This window comes from Cupressus sempervirens, chromosome 5 (genome assembly GCF_028749045.1).
Source record: "Cupressus sempervirens isolate cs-2001-9-10 chromosome 5, ASM2874904v1, whole genome shotgun sequence".
Classification (NCBI taxonomy): domain Eukaryota; kingdom Viridiplantae; phylum Streptophyta; class Pinopsida; order Cupressales; family Cupressaceae; genus Cupressus; species Cupressus sempervirens.
Window position 1 is genome coordinate 539,239,581 of NC_143122.1, and position 25,752 is coordinate 539,265,332.

Consider the following 25,752-nt stretch of genomic DNA (forward strand, 5'->3'; position numbering starts at 1 on the left):
TCTTACATTAAAGACAAAATACAGAGGGTATGGTAAAAGATTTCTTCTTGTATTTCAAAGTCTTTGAGGAATGCATATATTTTGTTTCTTGAAGTAATAGCTCCTAGGGTTGATCAATTGTTTTTGTTATTTTAGCAGGTGATTCAAAGTAATGCTCATGAAATTCATCAATGCGCTGATAGTTCAAGCTTTATACCAGTGAAGCTTCTGCTGCTCATTATCAGTGTAGTAAAAGAATGTCAATCTCAAAAGCAGTTTTCTGAAAGTATACAGGGTAGAAGAATGAAAAGCAAGAGCAAGGAATTATTGGATTTGTTTGGAAAACAAAAGTTGACACGATATGATATGCTTATCAAAACTGTTTCCAGCACTATTCTTTCAATATTGGTGAGTTGGGTACATTTGCTAGTTACTCCTTATTTCTATATATTTACGGTGATATGACAAAGCATAGAAGTGTGACAATTATGCATAAATGCAATTGCACAGGATGAGCTTCTTTCATATGCAAGGTCATCATTTACAATTTTCTGGCATGATAATTCATGGGAGGGACCATTGCCTGATTCAGTAACTGGAAAACTTGGAGGCCCATGTCAAAGGCGACTGCCATCTTTAGCAGCTTCTTCAGTCTTGCAAGCAGTACATTGTTTCTCCTTAGTTGGACTGAAGTTCAAAATATTTATATTCAATCATTATATATGGAATTTTGCATTTCTAAGTAGCCTCAGTTCTTAAGTTTAATAGAGAATTTATTGTGTATTTTATGTAAAGTTTCTTAGGCTTGCAAATTATTAAAAAAAAAACCTATAAATTCGTTTTTGATCAAGAAAACATGAAAACTAGACTGCACATATTTCAGTCTTGCTAAACAAGGAAATACTGGTCATTGAGTTTTTCCATTAAGAATGAAAGACATTTGGTAAACCAGTACACAACAATGGTAGTCATAAGAGGTAGCATAAAGGAAGTCTTGAAATATACTTATATGATCACATTTTGATACATAGTTTGTTATGTACACGATTATAAATTCATTTTGTTTACTTTTGTCTTCTAAGACACTTTTTATGAGAGACAAATAAAAAGCGTTGAGTAGGATGGAATCATTGTATCTTCTTCTACTGTTTTTCTTCATCTATTTTTATTTTTCCATTCTTGAGATTATTCAAATTAAATCCAATAGTATGATAAGAAGTAGAGCTAAGCAGACAACTAAGATCTCTTGTGCATTACATTGTGGATTCTCTTCAAGGGGTTGAGCTCCCTTGCGCTTTTGGAGAGATAGTGCTTCCGGCATCACTTTCAGGACATGGAGTCCAAGTTATCTCTCTTGGACTCTTTGGTTAGATCGACAGTTTTATATGGCTCTCTGTTTTGGGGATTTCCTCTTCTCAATTATGATTGGGCATCGATTGAGTGGGTCCAGATTCTTCTCCTTTGTCGGATTATCATATGTCACCGGTACACTTTGCACAATTGCACAATGTTATTTTGGCCGAGTTTGAGGATCACCCTTTCAGGCTTAGCACCATCTTCGATTTGATCTTGTTCCTTCACTGTCTTAAGGGCTTTGTGGACTTGCTGATGGTCATCACATGTACTCCTACCTCGCATATTGCTCCTCCTTTGATATTGCCAACTTTGATGTGATGACCAGAGCTCGTTGTTGGTATACTCAAGCCACTACCCTATTGAGCTTGATCGGGTTTGACATTGATCGTCTCCCACCTTACCAGTTCTCTTTGGATGCTCCCGCCCATCTCCTCCCCTTATAGGAGGAGTTGAATGGGCACGTCAGACTTGACATATATAGACAATACATCACCACGACTTGTATTAACCCTCATGGAAGTTTGCGTTTGTGGATGGCCTTCTATTCTGAGCATTTTTTAGAGATCCGCCACAGGATTAATCCGTGTCCCTTCTACTTGAGTCGGCGTTGGAGTCATGCCCTTCACATCTTCCTAGGGTCTTTTAGAGTTGGTTCTCACCGACTTTGATGCCAGACGTATCACCATTTGACTAGAGATGACTAGATTTGCTGCCTTTGCACTTTGTTTGAGATTGAGACTAAGATCTATTTCATCTTCAAATGCCCCATATTCTATGAGATTAGAGGCAAGTTTAACTATTTATTCAATGATTACAAATCTCCTTCTACCTTCTTCAGTTATTTTGACCAGTGCTATTTAGTGCTCTACCTTAGGGAGACTTCACATCTCCGCGACCACACTTTACAACTTATGTTTCCTCAGAGTCAGGTCTCAGATCAGCTCATCACCGACTTTCTCCCGCCCATGTCACTCTCTAGGGGCATGAAGCGACCACTTACTACACTCGTCTCCGGACATATCAGATTTGTTAGACCTTGTTGCGGATTTATCAAACAGCGACACCCTATCTCTAGCTACTGAATTAGATGCATCATTCTCATGGACAACATTTTTTGCTTTATTAACACGGTTTGACTTTTGTTTAGCCTTCAAGAAGTCATCAGAAGCATCGTGGTATTTTCTGAATAGGGTATCCCTATGCACACAATTTAGCCCATCTTCATATTGCAGATGTTGTTTCTCCTCACAAAAAGAATTTGAAGATAACTCGTGTTTAGGAAATACTACTCCTTTACCAAGAAATTTATCACATAGGACACTTGAAGAAAATTCAGAACTACCCTTCAACACATTCTCCTCATTATGTCCGGTTGATTCCATCTCATGTTCACATATCTGATGTACTTCCACTTCATATGATGAACTGAGAAATGTCACACCTTTTGAATGCATATGATGAGTTTCATCAACTTTGAAATTAGTCTGGTTATCGTCATCATGATGTTGATGGACTTGATTGCATAAAAATTCTTCTTCAAACAATGGATTCAAGGATAGAGAGAAATCTTACATATCTTCTTTCGCTTCCTCCTCAAACAATGGATTTAGGAACATACAGAATTCAGGCATAACTTAATGAGAGCTTTCTTTCGGATCATCAAGTTTTTCATCAACGAGACTAATATCTTTATTGACATTATCTCCTTCATCTAATATCCCCCGAATATGTGTTGATCCGTCAACTTGCTCACAATGCTGAATTGAGAAAAAAATTGGACCATTTCATTCAACATGTTTATGATATTCCAGATCTAGCAAGGCTGAAATTTCTTCCACACTGAGAGAATCATCCTTTTCATTTCTATATTTGCTGTCATCTGTTGTCATACAAATATCATCATAACTGGATTCCTCCTTAGACTGTCCACAAATTTCTTCTCCATTCAAGTTTGAAACAACACTTGACTCTTATGTTACTTCTGTCCTTATTTCTATATATTTACGGTGATATAACAAAGCATAGAAGTTTGACAATTATACATAAATGCAATTGTACAGGATGAGCTTCTTTCATATGCAAGGTCCTTGTTTACAATTTTATGGCATGATAATTCATGGGAGGGACCATTGCCTAATTCAGTAACTGGAAAACTTGGAGGCCCATGTCAAAGGCAATTGCCATCTTTAGCAGCTTCTTTAGTCTTGCAAGCAATACTTCAAATATGAATCCAATAATAATACTTTAATGATTCAGAAGACTAGTGCCTTTGCTTATTTGGGCAACAAAGTCGACTAAAATGAAGATTATCACGTACAATCTTATAAAGTTCTATGCACTTAAACTAGAAACAATTTAATAATCCAGATGCGATGGATGAAGTATATATACGCAATTTCAAATTAGTCCAGATTGCACTTTAACTCCTAAGGTAGGGAGACAAACTCGATATAGACAAAAGCAATCCAATATTTCACTATATCTATAATGATCGAGTTTAAAATGCCATAAATAACCTAGTCCACTTATCTGACTTTTAAAATTGCTTACAGGAATTTAAAGATGATTAAAAAGGACGAATCAACTGCAGTTTAAATCTCCATGCATTTAATAAAAGTGAAAAAGGACCTTTTATTTTATTATTAACATAAAATATTTGAATTCATATTACAAAGCCATGCTTTAAGCTCCTTATTCCTCCTTACAACATCTGTATATCTTTTTATAATTTTTCTTTGAGTGTGTCTTCTTGTGTCTGTTTTTCGAATATTTGTCTTTACCTTTATATTTATCTCAAAGGTAAGTATGAATAGATGTGCCTTTTTACATTATAAACAATCTTTTAAGAACCACCACCTTTATTAATCGCACTACTTCGTTATGGCAATATTGGACTTTTTAAAATCATTTCTCTATTTTAAATACTTTGTTAGGATGCCTGGTCCATGTTACTTATTTAAATTAACCTTTCTTCCTTTTATTAATCAGAGCAAATTAGGCATCTGACCCATGCATTCGAAAGTCTTTATTCACTTTCATCAATAATCACATGGGTGATGACTTTGGCCTCTAATTGTTTGCTTGAGTCATCTGCCAACCTTCCCAATATACATGCTCGTTCCTTTTGAGTTAGCGAAAGGCCCTTGTCATGGTCGTATCTGGATAGCGCACACTCTCCTTCATAGATGGCAAGTTTGACTATTCACCGACGTTCATTACTCAAGCATCTCTATTCACAGGCATGACACATCAGCATTAAAACTTGATCTCTAGACTCCTGTATTTGTCACATGAAGAGACTCGGCCTATAGTTTCCATCCTTTGAATATTATTTTGGTTATTCTCGTGAAACTCCAATACTACTTCAATAATTTTGGAAGGCTTGTAATTTCATTCTGTATATATATTTATATATAAATTTTGAAGTCCAGCGATATTAATTTGATATGCCATTCATTGCTTCCCTGCAGTTTTTTTGTAGTTAAATTCACAGTTGTTGATAGATCTGTGATACTAGTTATGATAGATGACAATCTATCCTAGGAGAGACTAGACCGTGCGGGATAAGTAGAACCAAAATCCAGAGATGAAGCAGAGGAAAATCCTGGTATATTATGAACAGAATGTTGACCAATGTTAAACTTGCCCTTTTGTAATCTCCACGCCATGCTTCCTTTAACTCGGATGTCTTTGTTAATTCTGTAACTTGTAATCCTACTGATCTGATAACAGATCGGTCTGATCTGTTCTTACATGATATAGATTGATCCAATGTCTTTATATTATCCTCTTAGGGATATCGGCGTCTATCCTTAGAACTAGTTTGGATTTAACTAAAACTCTTTTGTGTTAAGTTATATTTAAACTTGTTGTTACATGGAAAAGTCGCCGACTTCTAGGGATGAGTTAAAGTGTGTTTTGGAAGGGACATGTCCCTAGGTCTCTCTATTTATAATGGGTATGGTTGAAGTCTAAGAGCACACAAGAACAAAAAGTAGTCTGCTCCTTAGTCAACCCTGCCCATATAGAACTTGCAGAAGAAAAGACAGTTTCAGAATTATATTTCTAATTTAATTCAAGACAATACTTTGAAGTTATTCACAGCATGCTACAAGGAGAGGAAGAATGTCGAATCTAATCTCTGATTTAGTCATAGAATTTGCAGAAACTTTACAGTCTTCAGTATTACCATGGTTTAAATTCACAATGTGATGTATTTCGAAACCCTGTACTCTTTGATTGAATACATGTATGTCTTCAATGATAAGTCACTGTTCTACTTTTAACATTATCTGCTCCATGTTGTCATTTTGGCTTGAATACTTTGTTCAACGCATATCTTCAAACCTGCTTATCTGTCTTAATCCTTTCTTCGGCAATTTGGTTTTCTCATGAAGCTGTGCATGTCTTAAATGGAAACGAGAATTGGTGCCATCAATGGTAGGTGTCGGCATCTGAACAGGCTGAAATCTCTTTTCTTCAGAAAGTGTTCATCATCCATTCTGATTTTATATAGTCCTGTACAATATTTTTAATACCATTCCACTCAATTTCAATCAGGTTTTGCAATCCTTTCTAAGATATTCATAAAATAGACAGGTGGATTGATGCGATCAGACATTAATTCCAAGACCTGAAAAATATTTCTCAATTTCATCTGCCAGTCCATGATACACCATGCATCCAGCCAATAGTCAAATATCTTGAACAATGCATAGCCTGGTTGATTAAGTACCATAGAAGTGTTTATTCCATCTTAGAGTTTAACATTGAAGAGCTTTTAATAACAACTGTTAAGAAGTACTATCTGAACCAGATGGTTCATCTAAGATCAGAAAAGAAGATTCTATCACCCTCTTAAGCCCAACATTTACTCATTTTCTCTGTTTAATTGGCCTACATGCTCTCCCTTGCATACTTAACTGTTGCTTCCTTGAATTTGGCTCTTCTTCAACATTTTCTTTCTATCCTTGATAACTCTTTGTAATAAAATATAACATGGAAGCTTCTACAATTTAGGGTCCATCACATACCATGAGAAGGGAGAATCACAATTTGTGGTAGTGGTTAAGTCTATAATGCTAATCTAATATAATAAAATAGAATAAAATATAGAGTAAGGAGCATATCAGAAGATTATAATACCTTTTTGGACAACAATAAGTCTATATAAAACACTGGATAATTGCCAAATAGAACACAATAATCTACAATTACTGAAAACTGTTGGGATAGTTGCCAACAAGAACACAATAATCTACACGTATTGAAAATGGTTGGGATGGTTGCCAGATAGAACATAATAATTCAAAATTTCTACAAATTATCTTCTGTCAAGTATTCACAAGCTAACAACTAAATAATACATAACCTGGTACAACTGTATTACAAAACAAAGCAAAGCCATTTTATACTATATAGATCTTGGATCATCTCCTTATGGAAAAGAAAGAGAAATATCAAATGGTATTTCATTTGCATAAAAGAACCATATACTTTTTGCATCAACTGTGTGTTGACTGTAATAAGTCCTTTATTCTAGGCCACTTTCTAGATGCGTCGTTAACACTTTTCACCATGGTCCCGTGGTCTAACTAGGACGTTGTAGGGATTAGTGTGAAATTCAGTTTAGGCATCTTCTGTCGCAGGCAGATTGGAGTTGGGATAGCAAGGTTTCTAGATGCTTACTATTTATAGTAAATCAATAGAGATCCATAGTAAATCAATAGAGATCCATATTTATGGTTTTTTCAGTTTTGGATTTGGAGCACCTCACTGAGCTCTGTCCAATGAGCTATCACACATGATTATTCGAGTCCAACTAGTTATTCATTTTAATGCCTAAAGATTAGATAGTTTTAATCGACTTTTAAATAAAAAAAATCATAATAAATCACTTTATTATTATATTTTCTTGAGTGGAAAAAAGGACAAATGAAAAGAAAAAGAGGATAAAAACAAAGAGACAGGCAGGGGAATATCGAAGAGTCACTATGTTGTGCTTAAAAAGGGAACACATCTCAGCATGCCTGGGTTTGTGATTTGATTTCTGATTTCTCTTTGAGAAAATTGGGAAGCTTCTAGTTTTCTCTTGCTGAAACCTGAGGACAGAAACCTTCAGGATTCTTGGTGGATTAGACTCAAATACTGTTCATCGTCAGAGTGGATTCACAAGTTCACCTTGCATTTCAGGTTCTTTCTTAGTCTTCCAATCAGGCTGTAATACTGTATTTAAGATTGGTTTTGGTGTAACAAAGTTTCTGTATTGCTGTTTTATAGTGGAATAACATTTTTGAGGATCTTTATGTGAGCAATTTGCTGGTTAATATTGCTAGTTTTATTTGCATAAATTCTCTGTTATATTTCTGAAATATTTATGAGGAAGAATTGGGAGAATGTTCGGGTGGGATATTTACAGTTGTATCAGAGTTGGTTTTCCTGTCAGCCCGTGAAGTTTATTTAGAGTCAAAATTACTAAAAGGATTTTCAGATTGCCAACTTGGAGATTTCATGAATAATTATTAATTTGTTTAGTTTAGAATTATAAGGAAAAAGAAACCTGTTATTATTTTTGTGGCCTGGCAACACATTCATGGAGGACATCTTGAAGTATTAACTCTTAAGCAGAAGATACATTCAGCCGCTACCAGATATAGTAAACAATTCAAATGTCTGAAGGGACCAAAGTTTACATCACATGAGAAGCCACAAATTATTAGTTATCCTTTGATTGTGTCGTGGAAGTAGTGAAAAATGGTGACAAACTTTTAAATAAGGGCTTGGAATATTTGAGTTTGATAATTTTTAAAAAAAGACCACATGTTGATACTTTATTTCATGGGGCTGATAACCGATCATTTGGGGTCGATAACAAAATCCTAAGACACTGATCTTATAAAGAAAAACACAGCAAAGACTTTAGTCCTTTACTTATCATGCCATATCAGTTTGGATCAATCAGATCAGAATGACAGCAAATTACAAAATTAACACTCCCTCTTAACTTGATAATCATATTGAGAGATATCATATCTAGCAACATCAATAAAGATGAACAAGCAAGAATTGATACTCTATATCTATCTGAATCTCCTTGGCATGTGGTATCATAGAACACATGATACAATGTCATATTACTAAACCTGTAGTATGACAAATCACTGCTACTAGTGATAACAATATTTCAAAGAATACAATGTACAGGATAAATCTGAAGAGTAATTTAATTTCTTCATTTCTGTAAGTTGTGACTCATAGATACTGGTATTTCTATATCACAACATGATCTTGAGTTTTAGACCTACCAGAATATAGGATAAACCTTGAGAATAATAAAATTCTTCCTTTATCCAAATTGTGACTCATTGACATAGCAATGTCAACATCACAATATGATCTTGAACTCATCGAGATCTTACAGTAGAACTCTATTGTTTATCACATTATCTAAGAGATCGTCATCTCTCATAATGTCTTTTATACAAGTGTTCATCATCTCAGAGATCGTCACCTCTTAAATAATGAATACAAATGGTGGAGTCCATAACAGTCAATACCCTGACAAATAAAATTATTTTATTAATAATTTAAAGAATACAAATAGATTACAATTCAACCATACCAAATCTTCTCTTGAAGTGGTCTATCTCCCCTCTAGATAGAAGTTTGGCGAGTATTTCTATTGTCTAATTTGTAGTGCAAATGTATTCTAATTTTACAGAATTCCTGTCTGCCATATCTCTTACATAATGGTAAGGAATTTCAATATGCTTGGACCAAAGTAACGAGAATCGGAATCGTATCGGAATCGGCACGGCCGAATCGAATGGTGAATCAAGGGTGAATCGGCAAATTTGAAAAAACCTTTTAAATGTAGAGATTTTAACAATTTAAGACTTATTTCATGCACCCTTTATTGAATATAACTTAAACACACTATAACATCATCAAATAGAAGTTGAAACTTAACATATATAAACATGGAAGTTTGTGTTTACCAAATGGGGTAAAGAGTTTTTATAAGATAGCTTCACATCCAACACCTACTCCAACTGCTTCAAAGCATATCACCCCTCTCGAAAGGCTTGCTCTGTTGTTCTTTCCACCACAGACACTCCATGCCTGCAACAGCTTCAGGTCTCATCAATTGGTCAGACTTCCCACGACTGATAACCGCAGCGACTGGGGGTCTAGGGGGCAACCCCCCCAGCGGGGTCGAGGGGCAGCGCCCCAGGCGGGCTCCCTGGTTCGATACAGGGCGAAGTCGAGGGGCAGCGCCCCCGTCGCCAAGACCAAATTAGCACTTTGAAACCCACACAAAACTACATGGAACACAATGTTTTTGTGATTTTCTTCTGATCCCACACTCATTTTGGGAACCGCTGATGTTTTACTACCTGATTATGTCTTTCCCTTCCCTTGGGCATCATCCGTTATGCATTCTAAACATTTTTTATTTGTCGTCTTTTTTTTTTATAACCTATGGTTCTTCTTTTCTCTTCTCCTCTCTTCTAGTCATGCTTAACAATCAGTAGGCCCTTTAGGGTTAGAACAAAGAGGAAAGGTAAAAAAGAAAGCAAAAAACATAAGTGATTTTTTTATTATTTTCAACTAAACATGCTTGCTACTGCCAGTCGATTTTTGGCGATTTCTAATGGAGATTCAGGCGATTTTTTGAGTGAATCGCCGATACATGTGATTCAGGCGATTCACCCGATGAAATCGCCGATCACGATTTTCGACACCAAAAAAATCGGCGTGCATGAATCTGATCGTTGAATCGGCGATTCACGCGATTTTAGCACGATTCTCGTTACTCTGGCTTGGACGTGTCATGAAACACTGGATTCATTGAGAGCTTGATGGAACTTTGATTATCACAATGAATAATCGTAGGATTCATAGTTTGCCCAAATAATCCCATAAGTAACTTCCTAAGCCAAACTGCTTCTCGAGAGGCCATTGCTGCTATAATGTATTCGGCTTCTGTGGAGCTTTGAGCGACTAAAGACTTCTTTCTGCATATCCAAGATATCATTGCTGATCCTAAACTGAAACAACATCTTGAAGCACTCTTCCTGTCTTTAACACTTCCACGCTAATCTGAGTTAGTGAATCCATGTAAATCTAAGCCAACCTTCTTGTATTTGAGTCCAGGATTAAGAGTGCCTTGTAAGTGTCTCACAATGTGTTTAACTGCAACTAGGTGAATTTGCTTTGGCTCACACATAAATTGGCTTAGGGCATTAACAACATAGCAAATATCAGGTCTTGTATTTACTAAGTACATAAGGGACCCAATCATCTGTCTGTAGAGAGTAGAATCTATGGAAGGTGATTCTGCAGTTGCTTCTTTAAGTTTATGTAGATTAGTCTCCATTGGAGAAGACATAGACTTACAATTCCACATTCCAAATCTCTTCAAAATGTCTGATGTGTACTTCCCTTGATTAAGTATGATACTGTCAGAATTTTGCCGTACTTCCAGTCCTAGGAAGTAATGAAGGAGTCCGAAGTCTTTCATCTCGAATTCTCTAGTTAGATCTTTCTTGCATTGATCTATAAGATCATCACCTGCTATTATTAAATCATCAACATACAGTATCAGAATTACCATATCATCTTTATCTCTTTTATAATATAAATTTGGATCGGCTTCTTTCTTGGAGAATCCTAAGTTGGTGAGATACTTATCAATTCTTTCATACCAGGACCTTGGAGCTTGTTTAAGCCCATAGAGAGCTTTCTTGAGCCTCCAAACAAAAACATTAGGATCATGAGTTTCAATTCCTTGAGGTTGCTCTAGATATACTTCTTCTATAATCTTTCCATTTAGGAATGCTGTTTTTACATCCATCTGATGTACTTTCCATCCCTTCGATGCTGCAATTACTAATATTGCTCTTATGGAGGTATATTTGGCAACAGGAGCAAAGTTTTCTTCATATTCAACCCCTTCTTTCTGAGAAAATCCTTTCGCTACAAATCTGGCTTTATACTTTTCAATGCTACTTTCAGCAGCATGCTTTATTTTAAATATCCACTTGGAAAAAACAACATATTTTCCTTTAGGTCTTGGAACAATTTCTCAAACATAATTCTTCATAATAGATTGATATTCTTCTGTCATAGCTTTTTTCCAAGCTGTATGTTTAATAGCATCAGAAGGATTGGTTGGTTTTGTTTTGGATAAATCGCTCATGTTTGCTGTATAACTAGAGAATCTTTTAGGTCTTTTGCTTTCTTTGACTGTTCCAGAAGGTGCAGCAAAGTCTTGAGCTATCTCAACTGTTTTAATGGCCCAAAGTGGTCTTTTCTTTGAATTTTGAGTTTCTTCAAGATTTAGATTTTGAATTTCATCTTCAATTTCTTCTAAGTTCTCTCTTTGGGATCCAAATTCACTCTTTCTTTCAGAACTAGGTAAAGGAGAAGGTTCTTCAGAACTTAGGGCTCTTTTGAATGCTAGATTTTCTTCAAAAATTACATCCTTACTAAGTTCAATACTTTTCTATCCAGGTATGAAAATCCTATATGCCTTAGATGTTTCACTATACCCTACAAAAATACCTTTCTTCCCAGAGGGTTCTAGTTTAGTTCTCTTTTCTTTTGGAATATGGATATATACGGGACACCCAAAAATCCTAAGATGACTTATATTAGGTTTGACCTTAGTAAATACTTCTTCAGGAGTTTTAATCTCTAAGGTAAGAATGCGGGCTTCTATTTTGAATATAGACGGCAGTACAAGAGGCTTTTGCCCAAAGATAATATTCTAGATTTTGATCAAATATCATAGCTCTAGCAGCTTCTATAATTGTTCTATTCTTTCTTTCTGCTACCTTGTTTTGTTCTGGATTATAAGGAACAATGTACTCCCTCTTAATTCCTGATTTTTTACAAAACCTTTTAAACAAATTTGAGGTATATTCTCTTCCGTTATCAGTTCTAAGAATTTTAATTTTATGTCCTGATAAGTTCTCAGTTAATGTTTTGAATTCTTTAAATCTTTTTAGGATTTCTTTTGATTCTTTACATTTTAAGAAGTAAATCCATGTTATCCTAGAGAAGTCATCTATGAACAAAATATAATACCAGAATCCTCCAAGAGAAGGAACAGACATAGGTGCACATAGATCTAAATGAATTAATTCCAAAACATTATTTGTTTTTCTTGTGCTATCATGAAATGGACTTTTGGTGTTCTTACTCAGAGGGCACCCTTTGCATATGCTTGAGTGGTCTTTATTTAATTTAGGTAACCTAGTAACCATCTTTTCCATAGTTGATAAGGTTTTGAAGTTTAGATGCCCTAATCTTTTGTGCCAAATTTCATTTGTCTTCAGCTTCATGAATTAAGGCTTGAATAGGTCGACCAGATTTTGAATTCAATTCATACAAATATCCTTTTCTCTGACCAATCAACTTTGCTTTCTTGATTGAGGAGTTCTTTGCCCAAGTTACTACTTTACCGCCCACAAATGCAACATTATGCCCATCATCTTCAAGTGCTGTAATTGAAATTAGATTTCTTTTAATTCCTGGTACATAGAGTACACCTTTGATAGGAAGAGAATTTTTAGATTTTAGTTTCAAGGTACAATTTCCAATTCCTTCGACAGGATGTGCTGAATTATCACCAATGGTAACTTCGCCGTTGACCTTTTCTGAAATAGAGTCTAGTACTTCTTTGTATCCTGTTATATGTCTAGAAGATCCACTATCAATTACCTATGCTTTACTTGAAATTTCATTTGATAGTGATGAGTACAATACATGATTCTCAGGATCATAGGTATCTTCTTCCTTAGTAACATTTGTACAGTTTGCTGCTTGTTTAGAATTCTCAGGACAATGAGATTTGTAGTGTCCACACTTTTCATATTTGAAACACTTTATTTTGGATAAATCTTTCTTGGGTTTTGCATTCTTTTGATTTCCCTTTTTCTTCTTGCCCTTATAGGAGTTTGTATTAAGAACATGAAGTTCTTCATCTTTTGTTTTTAATTTCCCTCCTTTCTTTAGTTTTCTGGATTCTTCTTGAAGACAATCCTTCTTAAGTCTGTTGAAGTTTGGAAGATTATCTCTAGTGCTTATTCCTTGTGCAAAAGTTTCCCATGAATCTGTTAATCCATCTATAGTCATTAGTGTTAATTCTGTGTTACTAATAATGGTTCCTATACTTGATAGTTCATCTTTAATGCCGACAACTCTTAGGAAGTAAGAATTCATTGATTCTCCTTTCTTTATCTGAATGTGATTTAGTTGCGTTTTTCAATGCAAGAACCCTAGTTGCATTGTTGACCTCATATGCATCTCATAATGCTTTCATCATATCAAATGCAATTTGATGTTTTGTAAGCATGGGTGCGATATCATTTTTTACTCCATCTAATATGATTTGAATGGCTTTTCTATTTCCTCTGTTCTAGATAGATTTATGATGTTCCATTGCAGGTTGTTTGGATGCTCTATTAACAAATTGTTTTTCATCATTCTCTTCAAGAATCATCATGATTCTGAATTTTCAGGCATCAGAGTGTTCTTTCCCATCAAACCTGTCGTCGGGTCTGATTGTGTATGCCATTGAAGATAAGAGATAGTTGCTAGATATATATAAAGTCTGATTATTGAATTTTGCAGAGCCTAGATTCGACTACAAGAGCTCTTATACCATGTAAAGTTTCTGCAAATTCTTTGAACTGAATATAGACTGGAATCTACCTTCTTTATCTCCTTATAGCTTGCTGTGAATAACTTCAGATTATTGCCTTTAATTGGATTAGAAATGTAATTCAGAATTCTGCCTTTTACTTCTGCAATTCGTATGAGGGCAGTAATGACTAAGGAGCAGACTTTTATTTGTTCTTGTGTACTCTTAGACTTCATCCTTACCCTCTATAAGTATAGGAGTCAAGAGACATGTCCTTAGGAAGGACATGTCTCTTCCAAAGTTGTTTTGCCTAACCTCTAGAAGTCGGCGACTTTCTAGGAATGATTTAAGCTTAATTACAAACATAAACAATTAAGTTTAGTTTAGTATTAATAACAAAATCCGAAGACGCCAATCTTATAAAGGAAAACACAACAAAGACTTTAGTTCTTTACTTGTCATGCCATATCAGTTTGGATCGATCAGATCAGTATGATAGCAAGTTACAGAATTAACAAGCTAATCATAAGATTTTAGATTGTGACAAGGAAAGTATATTCAAGTATCTAGAAAGAATTGAAAGTGGTATTCCTAACGAGGGAAGGCAGACCTGTACAACCTTAGCAGTCAGAAATTACCAGTGCTACTGCTATTCTCTTGCATTTCGAACATATCTGTTGTTTTATTATCATGGTTCCTTCAATGAATAAGATGACTTGATCAAGGGATTGGAGTTGAGTCTTTTCTACTCTCAAAGGTCAGAAATAATTCTATGTTACCATCATTCTCGGAATTTTGCATCAGTAATTGTGTGGTTGAATATTAGTGTATATTAAAGTACCCACTATCAGTGCACTTTTAATTTGTAATGATTGAAAGCCTAGAGTATTTGTTTATCAATATAGAATTTGAATTCCCTGTGTTTTGTTTTTGGAGCTTATAATTGCAAACAAAACTCTAGGCAGCACAGACATATATAAGGTGATAGGCTCTATCAGCTGTTCATTTAAGGTCTTAAAGTCACAAGACAGCTAATAAAAATGTCGAGGCAGGTACCAAAATTTATTGCCTAAGGACAAGAACAAATTCTCAAAGAGAAGCTTTGTAGTATAGAAAGGAAATTCACATTTTTACCTCTATCAAAGTATGAATTACTTCGCAATTTGGGAGCAATAGAGAATTGTTTATCCATAACAAAACAACTTGTAAAGAGCCCTGGTGGCTTTATGGTGAAGAACTGATAGCTTTTTGTTTTGAGAGTTTTTCAATTTTTTTTTTTTGTGTTTTTGATATGTATGTTTTATTTGTTTACAGAATTTGGAATAGAACAATGCATAGAATTTGAAAGCAAATCCAACTTGCACACTAACTTAATTAATTGTAAAGAAATATGAAAATATTTACAATGTTGAATGCAGCACAGTTAACTTAGAATTTTATGGAACCTAACAATGCTCAGATTTGGGTGTTGATTCCTTCATGATGATCTACAGCCCCAAATGCAGATCCATGGTTGACGTGGTTGCTGTTGTAAAATGTTTAGCCAAACAGAACCAAAATCGAGCCCTCACAAATGGATGCTGCTTCTATAATTAAATCACAGCCTTCTAGAAATGCCCACACTGTCTAGAGGAGACAATAGAATCCAACGTGGCTGTCCTAACTTGATGCAATTTAACTCTCAATGATCAGTTTCCAAGACGTCCCAATACTAAACCAATTTCAGCATATTTGTCCAACCTTCAGCTTGAGTCAATCCATAATTCTCAGTCCCAAATCACAGCAGTAGTAAAGAAACAATACATTGTCATAGATTACCAACTCAAACTGCATAGATCTGAAGAGAATTTACAATTCTTTTCAGCAACAAACCCTTGAATACCTTCATTCACAAAATGACAAAATGCAATAGGACGATTGGTCCATGTCTAGAGGCTTGCTTTTATAATAAATGGAGCTAAGAAGGCTTCTAAGAAGCAATACATTGTCATAGATTACCAACTCAAACTGCATAGATATGAAGAGAATTTATAATTCTTTTCAGCAACAAACCCTTGAATACCTTCATTCACAAAATCACAAAATGCAATAGGATGATTGGTCCATGTCTAGAGGCTTGCTTTTATAATAATGGAGCCAAGAAAGCTTCTAAGAAACAATACATTGTCATAGATTACCAACTCAAACTACATAGATCTGAAGAGAATATACAATTCTTTTCATCAACAAATCCTTGAATACCTTCATTCACAAAATTACAAAATGCAATAGGATGATCGGTCCATGTCTAGAGGCTTGCTTTTATAATAAATGGAGCCAATAAACTTCTTCCTTACACTAAACAGCTAGTGACTTCTTCCATACACTTTTCATTTAATTGAAACTTTGCTTTTGGTTGCATATTTAAAGTTTGAAATATAATAACTCCGTGTACCCCTTTTACTGATTAAACTTAACTTAGGGTTACAAGTCAATTCAAGTTTAATTAAGTATAACTTAAATAATAACTTTCATTATACTCCTCGCACAAGAAGTTGTCAAGAATCTATCCATATGCAGAAATAGCCTGACCAAAAGCATCTCCCAAATATACTGCTAAAAATATAATATTCAATCTCAGGGAAACTAGCCCTCCTTACTATAACTAGTAAGTTTTCTGCAGTTCTGGCTCTAGTGAAGTTTGAAAAATATTATTTAAACTTTGCTCATGTATTAATGTTTTGATTCGAACCAGGTTTTGGCACTAAAAGCTGTTGCCGAGTGCACAATATGGTGTGCACGTGGTAAAGGTCCAATTCCTGATTCTGCAACTCTGCTATTATGGGAATTTTCTTGGAATTTTGTGAAAGCACGAATACCTCAAGGGGAGGTATGCGAGGCTTTAAATAATTAATGCTTTGAAAATATATTTCAGTATTTAGTTTGAACTTTAGTAAGTATAAAGTGGTCATTCTATGATACCCTAGCATATTGTTATGCATTTCTTTTTTGTACATTATCACTTATGCTTACCATAGCTTTTAACATTTTTTATTTTTTTTGCATAGACGGAAGCTGAAATTCGGCTAGGTGCATATGAAGCTTTGGTCTCAGTTTCTAAAGCATTGGCTGCTACAACTTCTTGCCATGTTTTGTCTTCTGTGAAAGCTAGACTAGATATTGAAGACATACCAGAACAACGGATTGTTGATGAATTAGTTTGCAATTTTCATCGTAATGTCAATGCTCTCCTTCAAACAGGGTCACTGGCAAGAAGTCGTCAAGCAGTCTTGCTTCAGCATAAGGTAATCGCTCTGTTGTCTAGAGCATAGTCATAAAAGGTAAAGTTACTATTGGAAACAAATGTTTTCAAACAACATAGAGGATTGTTGGCATTTGTTTTCAATAAGAGATGCTTGTGACTGCTATCCACTATTGTAATTGGATGTAGTTTCTTGTCTTTTCTCTTTGCAAGAAAAGAAGTGTCCATATAATTTACATGGAATCCTACCAGCCAGCTGGTAACTTTATATTCCAGATCTAATGATTTTAGATTAATGGAACTTGGTTATATCCTTCGGGTAAGTTTTAATTACTACAAAGAGAAACAAAGTCTCATAAATATTTACATTATTCTTTCCAGTTTCTATAGATTATTTGAACTATTGGTGTCAATTTCAGGCAGATATGCTCATTGAAACTAAATTCTAATTATGTTTTTTGCATCATACCTTTTTGATGATCAAGTGTAAATTGTTACATATAGCGGGCACAATATTATAGTACAGTATATGAAAAGATTATTAATTTTATTAATATTAGCATGATTCTTTTTAAAACCCAGTTGAAAAGAGGATTTTCAATGTTTTAGTTGCAAACAAGTACATTATTCATTTATAGAATATATTTTAAGTTTGTAACTTCTGGATGCTTCCTGTATGGTTCACTAAGTTAATGGTTGGGTTAAATTAGTTTAAAATTATAGCTGACATTGTATGTTATATGTGCTGATGCAGTGGAGGTGTTTGGATTCTTTTTTATCAATTTCGTGGAGCTCTGTGAATGATGATACGGAAATGTTGAGCTTTGGTGAAAGCGCAGTCTCTGATTCGTCTCTTGAAACTCTTATTTATGATGCCATTGAGAGGTACAAAGCAAAATTACTATAGTCATTTCTTAGCCGAATTTTAAAAACCGTGCTCAAGGGGGATAGTGTTGTAGGACTTAACCAGGTGCTGTGGGCAAACTTTTAGGATACATTATTTATGTTTTATTGTTGTGTTTGTCTACACTTGTATATCTGACAATTAAGCTTTATAGTAAGCACCAGCTTTTGTTAGTTTTATGTCAATATTATATTAGATGTTTAACAGGTCAATATTGTCATTGTTTAATAGTTGATGGCAATAATTGAAGATCTTGAATCGCTTGACTCTGGACCAACCTCTATATATTTTACCGACTCATTCTATGTTGAATACCATGCTTGTATAGACCTGGACTTGCAAAGAGTTTCTCTTTCTAACTGTCAGATGGTGTGGCTTTTGTTTTATAAGATAAGATAAGATAAATTTATTAATGTCCAACAAGAGACCACCAAAGGGTCAACTGGACTGAGAGCGTACAATCAAACAAACAACAAGCTACAAGAACACCAAATGATATTTGGTAAAGAGCAAAAAAAGAAACAAAGGAGCCTACAAGGAGGTGAGGACTAAGGATTCTTCCTTAGGTAAAAGAAGTCCTACACCGATGGGTAAGGTCTAGGGCAAGAAAGGGCCACAACCATCGCTGAGAGTTGCTGGAGGGGCAGCATTGATGAGTAAATCCATTGTGAGGCCTCACAGATCTAGAGTGACTAGTGGTGGAGTTACAGGGCAGCCACTTCACCCCCCACGCCAGAGACAACTAAGAGAAGAAAGTGGTGATGAGCTAAAATGAGGCCTTTCTTTGGGGGAATAAGAGCTGTAGAGTGTGGTCATGAAAGTGTAGTCTCTTAGAGATAAAGTGCAACTCACCTTTGATCCGTGTAACTGAAGAAGGCCATGAGAGATCTGCACTCTCTGAATAAGCAGTAGAATCTTCCTTTGATCTCGTAGTAGGTGGGGCAGTTGAAAATGAAATGGGTCTCAATCTCAGCCACAACCAGGGTACACAAATGACAGACCCGATCCTCTATCTATGTGGTGATAGTTTGGATCCGAAGCCGGTGGGAGCCAACACTAAACAACCTGAGAGAGATGCGTAAGGCATGGCATTAAGTCTGAGATAAGTAGCTAGGGTGTACAATTTTACCGTCTTGAATATCTAGGAAATGCTCAGCGTAAAAGGCCATCTTCGAATGTAACCCCCTAGCTGGGTTACTCCAAGTTGTAGTGATATACTATCTGTAAACGTCAAGTTTGACATGATTGTTCATCTCCTGCCATCAAGGGAGGAGGTGAGCGGGAACATCGAGTGAGAATCAGAAGGGGGAGAGGTGGTCAATATCGATCCCAATCGAGCTCAGGAATGAAGTAGCCTGTGCATACCAACAATGAGCTCTAGAGGTGGGATTAGAGTTTGCAATTGTGATAGATGATCAATAAGCCAAGTAAGAGTACTTATGTCGATCATTCACAGAATTCCCAAAGCCATGAAGACGGTGAAGAAACTAGGTCAAAATGACGCCCAACCTGAAGGGATGAGCCCCAAACTCAGGCAGAATAATGTTATGAGGGGTGAATTGATGACATCAAATAATGTGTCAGAGCAACAAAGTCTGGACGTGGTCAATGGAGGCTGAGTTACAATTAAGAAGAGAAGGCCCCCAAACTGTATTACCATAAAGAATTGTTGGTCTAACTAAGGAGTCCAGGAGGGACAACTTGGATGAAGTGTCCTAGAAGTGATGCCTGAAGCACTGTCTCTTGAGCGTAGCAAGGGAGCCCATCCCCTTACTAACTCTAGGTTGGATGGTGGGTCTCAAATTGAAGCGAGGTCCAGAGAACTTGACCCCAAGGTATATGTAGGAAGAGGTAATCTCAATCTCTAGACCGTTAAAGTAAAATTATAGATGCGAGGTCTTCAAACACTTGAAGGCCATATCCCGAGTCTTGCATAGGTTCACAATAAGTTGCTGAAGGCCACAAAAAGAAGCCAAGCCATCGAGAAGCCTCTGAAGACTCTCAAGAGAAGAGGCCACAAGGATCACATCATCAGCAAAAAGGAGAATGGAAATTAGGACCTGATGCAAATAACAATCATCACGGGGGAGTGAAGAGTCTCTGAGACAAGCCTCAAGATCATCAATATATATGTCAGATAAGGTAGGGCAAAGAGGGCAGCCTTGCTTCACTCCAATAGTGCTCTAGATAAGAGTAGAGCAACCCTCGGAGTCCTGAATCTACATGTCACGCTCTCATACAATCTCATGGTATTCGTCAATAAGATCTCTGAAATCCCAATGTTTGTAAGTCACAGAGAAAGGGCCACCCATGGGACAGTATCAAAAGCCTTACGAAAGTCTACAAAACAACAATAGACTTTCGTTGAGCGATGTCGAGCCTCCTCAGTGATTTCCTGCATTGTCAAAATATGGTCCATGGTCGGGTAATAAGCTTGAAAACCAATATGATCTTTGGCCCTATACGCTCCCCTATCGAGCTCTCTAGAAAGAATAGTGTTTAGTGTTGTGGCATAGAGTTTGGGAAAGGTGTGCCCAATCATGATAGTCTTGTAGTTACTCGGGTTCAGAGCCAACTTGGTCTTGTGAACTGAATAGATAATGTGCCTCGACCAAGTATTAGGAAAGCTAGTGCTGATCGCTGTATTAAAGAGCGCGGAAAGAAAGGATGCCAAAACCGAGATGCCAAGCTTGAGGAGCTTAGCCTAAAACCCCTTCTTGTCTACTGCCTTACTACAACTCAAGAATCTGATGGCCTCACAAATGCTAGAAGGGGTGAAAAGGTGGCAGTGGGGAGGTGGGGTGAGGTGGAGAGGGGGTTGGCCAGAAATGTTGTAGAGAGGAGAGGTATGGGTGGTGAGGGAGCAAAGGTCAAGGGTGGAGGGTGGGGCTAGGGGCGGCAAGGGAACAAAGTGCACTAGAAGAGCTCGAGTTGAGGTAAAGTGTGGCGCACAAGGAATGACACTGAGTAACAATAAATGATCGTTTCTTGGAGCAAAGAAAATGGCAGGTGAAACGACTTACAATCATCATCGAACCATTGGTTCATAGGGAAAGTATTACGGTGTAACAAATGACGATGGGGGCAATGAGGAATGGAAAGGAGAGCCAACTCCCATATCTCAGTGGCTAATTAGTCAAAGGAGGAGGATGCCTGGCTACACTCAGAGAAGTAGTTGACAAAGATGGAAGGAGACAAGGTCAACATCACTCTCGAGGGAGCAGAACCAACAAGGGGTACTAGCTACCATAGACGGGGGTGGGAGAGGGGAGGCAGAAGGTGGGGAAGAAGCGAAGCCCAAGGCGAAGGAGTGCATGATCAACTAAAGGAAGGAGGGAAATAGTGATAATTCATTTTCCTATTTCAGATTCAATCATATGTATTTTGCATTTTGGTTCTGATGTGGGTTGACGTACAGTTCTATTAGTGTTTACTGTACTGGTAAGGAAATCAACGCATACAGACAATAATAGCAGAATAATATTCGCATATGCTAGAACATACATTAGGCTTCATAATATTCGCAATAGCAGATGATTGATGCTTTACAATGATCCCAGACAGGATATAAATACTACCGCCGAACCTTCCCGAAGGAGTCCGTCGGCCACAAACATTATGTACGCTACAAACTTTTTACCCGTCGGCTACAAAATACAAAACAGCGACGACAATCATTCTGTCGGCTACAAAAACACCGTTGGGACCATCCAGCCGGCTAACACCATCCCCCCCAAAAAGAAAAGTCATCTCCGGACGACAATTACAAAATATCTGAAACAAATTAACAAACAAAATACATTAACAAAGTGACTACAACAAGAGAAATCCGCTTCTGTCACATCACTTCCACATTCATCCCATTACATTTGTAGCCTCTGCTAACACAATACTGTCTCCTCAAGCTGACCTTGATAGCCACTTGTGCTGCTTTCTCTGTTTTCAATTCCTCGGTGCCCTGAGCCAAGTGTCGCTGCACTGCCTCCAACTGGATGATTAGCTCCTCTCGAGCTCTCTATGCATCCACCAAGACAGCCTCCCGGCCAACACCTACTCCCAGTGCCTCTGGTACACAGAAAGTCCATGCCTGCAGCAACTTCAACCCTTTTCAACTAGTCAGACTCCTACGACTGATATCCGCAATGACTGGGGGTCCAGGGGGCAACGCCCTCGGTGGGGTCGAGGGGCAGGGCCCCCGCGGGGTCCCGGGGCAGTGCCCCGGGTGCGCTCCATGTCGTAGTACAGGGCGGGGTTGAGGGGCAGCGCCCTTCGCCGCCAAGACCAAATTAACACTCCAGAACCCACATAAAAATGCACGGAACACATTGTTTTTGCCATTTTCTGCCAATTCCAGACTCTTTCTGGTAACCACTGCTGCTTCCCCTTCCCTTTGGCATCATCTGTTACTCATCTGTATTCCTGCCTGTCACGCGGGTGACCCGGGTTCGATCCCCGGCAACGGCACCAAATGTTTACCGTACTGGTAAAGAAATCAACGCATACAGACAATAATAGCAGAATAATATTCGCATATGCCAGAACATACATTAGGCTTCATAATATTCACAATAGCAGATGATTGATGCTTTACAATGATCCCAGACGGGATATAAATACTACCGCCGAACCTTCCCGAAGGAGTCTGTCGGCCACAAACATTATGTCCGCTACAAACTATTTACCCGTCGGCTACAAAATACAAAACACTGATGACAATCATTCCGTCGGCTACAAAAACACTACCGGGACCATCCAGCCGGCTGACAATTAGTCTAGGACAATTATGTAGAGATGTAGTGGAAAGGCATTGTAGGGTTTAAATCTGGCAGCATGAATGAATTTGAGTGAGGGTAGTTCAGGCACTTGAGAGATCTTAGTGAAGATTTTGACAATAAATGTCAAATTTCTAGAGGCAAGGATGACTCATTAAAGTAAATATATAATTTTAGGCAAGGAAGAAATGAGCTTGTTCATCTCTAGAATCAAGGTTGAAGGCATCAACATGAATACATTCAAAGAATCTTGTTGATGGATTGGGGTAATTATGTTTAATGGAAACATACTATTGCGTTGATCCAAATAGACATTAAAGCCAATCCAACCATCGAGGCTGATTGTGGATGTTGGTGGAGCAAGATTGCCTCCTTGTCAATAGGTTGAGAGAGACACACGCAAGAATGCACAATTGTGTGTGCAAAAGATATATAAGATGGAGTAGGAATAGAGGGATCTGCAAGCCTGGTCATGTAAATGACTTTGCTAAGGGTGACTCTAATTGAGAATCTAGAATGGCATGGGTTTACAAGGATTGATAGTAAATAGGGCCAAGGATTGCAAGGAAGATGGGAAATTAGCTTGGCTTGGTAATGGTATGTCAAAGATGAAGGGGAGCTCTATAGACAAAGATTGAAACATGGTGGAATGAAGTTCGTAACTAGAACAGCCATGGTTAGATAGGGAGAGCCATTTGGTTGCACATTGGGGTCAAATAGAGAAGATGGAAGATATTATATGGGTGGCATGGAGCTTGAGAAAAGCAATCTGGTAAGGTCTGTCCCAAAGGACCAAAACTCGGAATTGACAAGGCTGACTCGACTCGTTAATCGGATCGGAATTGGCTATGAATCGGCAAAGTGAAAGAACCCTTGAAATTTAGAGATTTTAATAGTTTAAAACTTATTTCATGCACCCTTTATTGAACATAACTTAAAAATACTATAAAATTATCAAGTAGAAGCTGACATACATAAACAAAGAACATAAATGATAAATCCATCACATACGTAAAAATGTAAATTGTAATTTATAGCTGAAGTAAATAGAATGATAGGGTCATATGACATAGAAATATAGAATTACAAATATTGTCAAGTCATAAATGTATGTAAGATGAAGATCCATAAAACCAATGTCATCAAATCATAAATGTATGTAAGATGATCCATGAAGTGTATGTTTATCTGTAAACAAATTGAAAAAACAAGTCTACCTGCTCTAGCTCTAGCTCAAGTCTATCTCTCACTTTTCTATTCTTTTTGTAATACTCAACAAATAGAAGACCTTTCAGGGTTATAAGAAAGAGAAATGTTAAAAAAAAAACATTAAAAAAGTTGTATTTTTTAATATTTTGAGTTGTCCAATTGGGCTGCCCAATTTTTTGAGCCGATTCATGGGAAAAAATCCATGATTTGATTCATTGTGTCATGAAAAATCGTCCAAGCTAAATAGTGTGAATCACTGCAATTATTGGTTTTTGGGTCTGTCCAAGTGCTATTGCTATAGAAAGGTACAAATTGGGCAAGAAGGGAGGCAGCTCGTTTTGAAGTGCTCTGTGGTAGCAGAATAAAGCTGACAGTTTGGGTGTATGAGGGCCTTAAGCTGATCACAACAAAGAAAAAATATTAAACTTAACTCCTTTTGGAAATTACCTCTCATGGCTTCAAAAAAAAAAAATATTTATTTGTGAAATAAAATATAAAGAGGTTATTAAATCCAAAATGTTCCTTATGCATATTGAAAACCTGGAAAGTTTTGTTATTCAGAATTATTTTAGGAGAAATACAGCCTCATCGAAGGGTTTTTGATTCATTCAAAACTTTTACAGTCAGATTTGACCCTCAATGCTTTTTTGATGCTGAAACTGTGATAACCTGTGCCTTTTAGTATTCTACAACTCAACATTACAATTCCAAGACTTGAAGATTGAAGGAGAATGTGAAAATTTGATGTTTTCCCTGGCACCAAGTAATATTTGGCATACCCGTGTTCATTATCTTAGTGTTACCTTTATCAAGCACTTTGCACACTTGTACAAAACCATGCAAAATCCTGAGAGTGAGCAACAAGAATATCCTGAAACAGAAAGATTCGCCAAGTTAAGCTTAGTTAAGTAAAACTTATATGCAAATAGGATGCAGCTAAGACTGATTTTAGTGTAACTGAGAGTAAATGTAGTCTAAATAAAAATGATCCTGTTTTGCAATAAATTATTTGCATAAAATTAAAATTACATAAAATATAAAATAAGCTTCAAGTTCAAATAGTCTACACCTAATGTGTGCATGCATGCATGCTATATGCTAACTGTTGTTGGGATGAAAAAGTGGTGCGGCGTTGGACATTATAACTGCAACAAAATGAGCAGTCACAATCGTGCAGTAAAATTAAAATTGGTAAACTTGGTGGGAATGGATGTTGACATGAGGGCTATGCTGATCAAAGAAATTCAGGGAAAGAAGATTTTCCTTGAGTGTGTCTTAATCGTTACATTATATGGGTTAACATATTGTTAACATGTCTATATGTTTTGTCAAATTAGCTGCAGATTCTTTATGGTCACCAATATCAAGAACTTCTCTAGCTTTGGTATTTTAAAGAAAATATTGTGGTAACCTTCCTGAAGTACGCTTTACAATTGTTTTCCTGTTTTTGATACATCACATGCCTGCATGCTTCCAATTTGTATTTGTGAGATTTTAATTTTGTATTTGTAAGATTTTAATTGTACAGTTTGTATACCATAGTTAGCTTTCTTTGAGTCATCAATCTGTTGAGGTCATTAGCTTTCTAATATTGTCTAAGAGCTGTGTATATTGACACCAGGTTCAATACTTTTGGTCATTA

The 25,752-nt window shown here is 36.7% G+C and overlaps 1 protein-coding gene across 9 annotated transcripts in view; it reads left to right on the top strand.

Annotated features, from left to right (window-relative positions):
- LOC149557071 (tRNA/rRNA methyltransferase (SpoU) family protein) overlaps positions 1-25,752 on the top strand; it is a 332,528-nt gene that overhangs the window by 140,127 nt on the left and 166,649 nt on the right. For 8 of the 9 annotated variants that reach the window (XR_016364835.1, XR_016364836.1, XM_089831747.1 and 5 more), the window contains 5 exons: positions 136-387; positions 490-642; positions 16,719-16,853; positions 17,032-17,268; positions 17,980-18,110. Coding sequence is in view for 7 of the 9 variants with exons in the window: in XM_089831747.1 (XP_089687873.1) it covers positions 136-387; positions 490-642; positions 16,719-16,853; positions 17,032-17,268; positions 17,980-18,110 (908 nt within the window). In the remaining 2 variants the exon portion in view is untranslated. The remainder of the gene's footprint in view (positions 1-135; positions 388-489; positions 643-16,718; positions 16,854-17,031; positions 17,269-17,979; positions 18,111-25,752) is intronic. The other variant, XM_089831748.1, reaches the window with a different exon arrangement.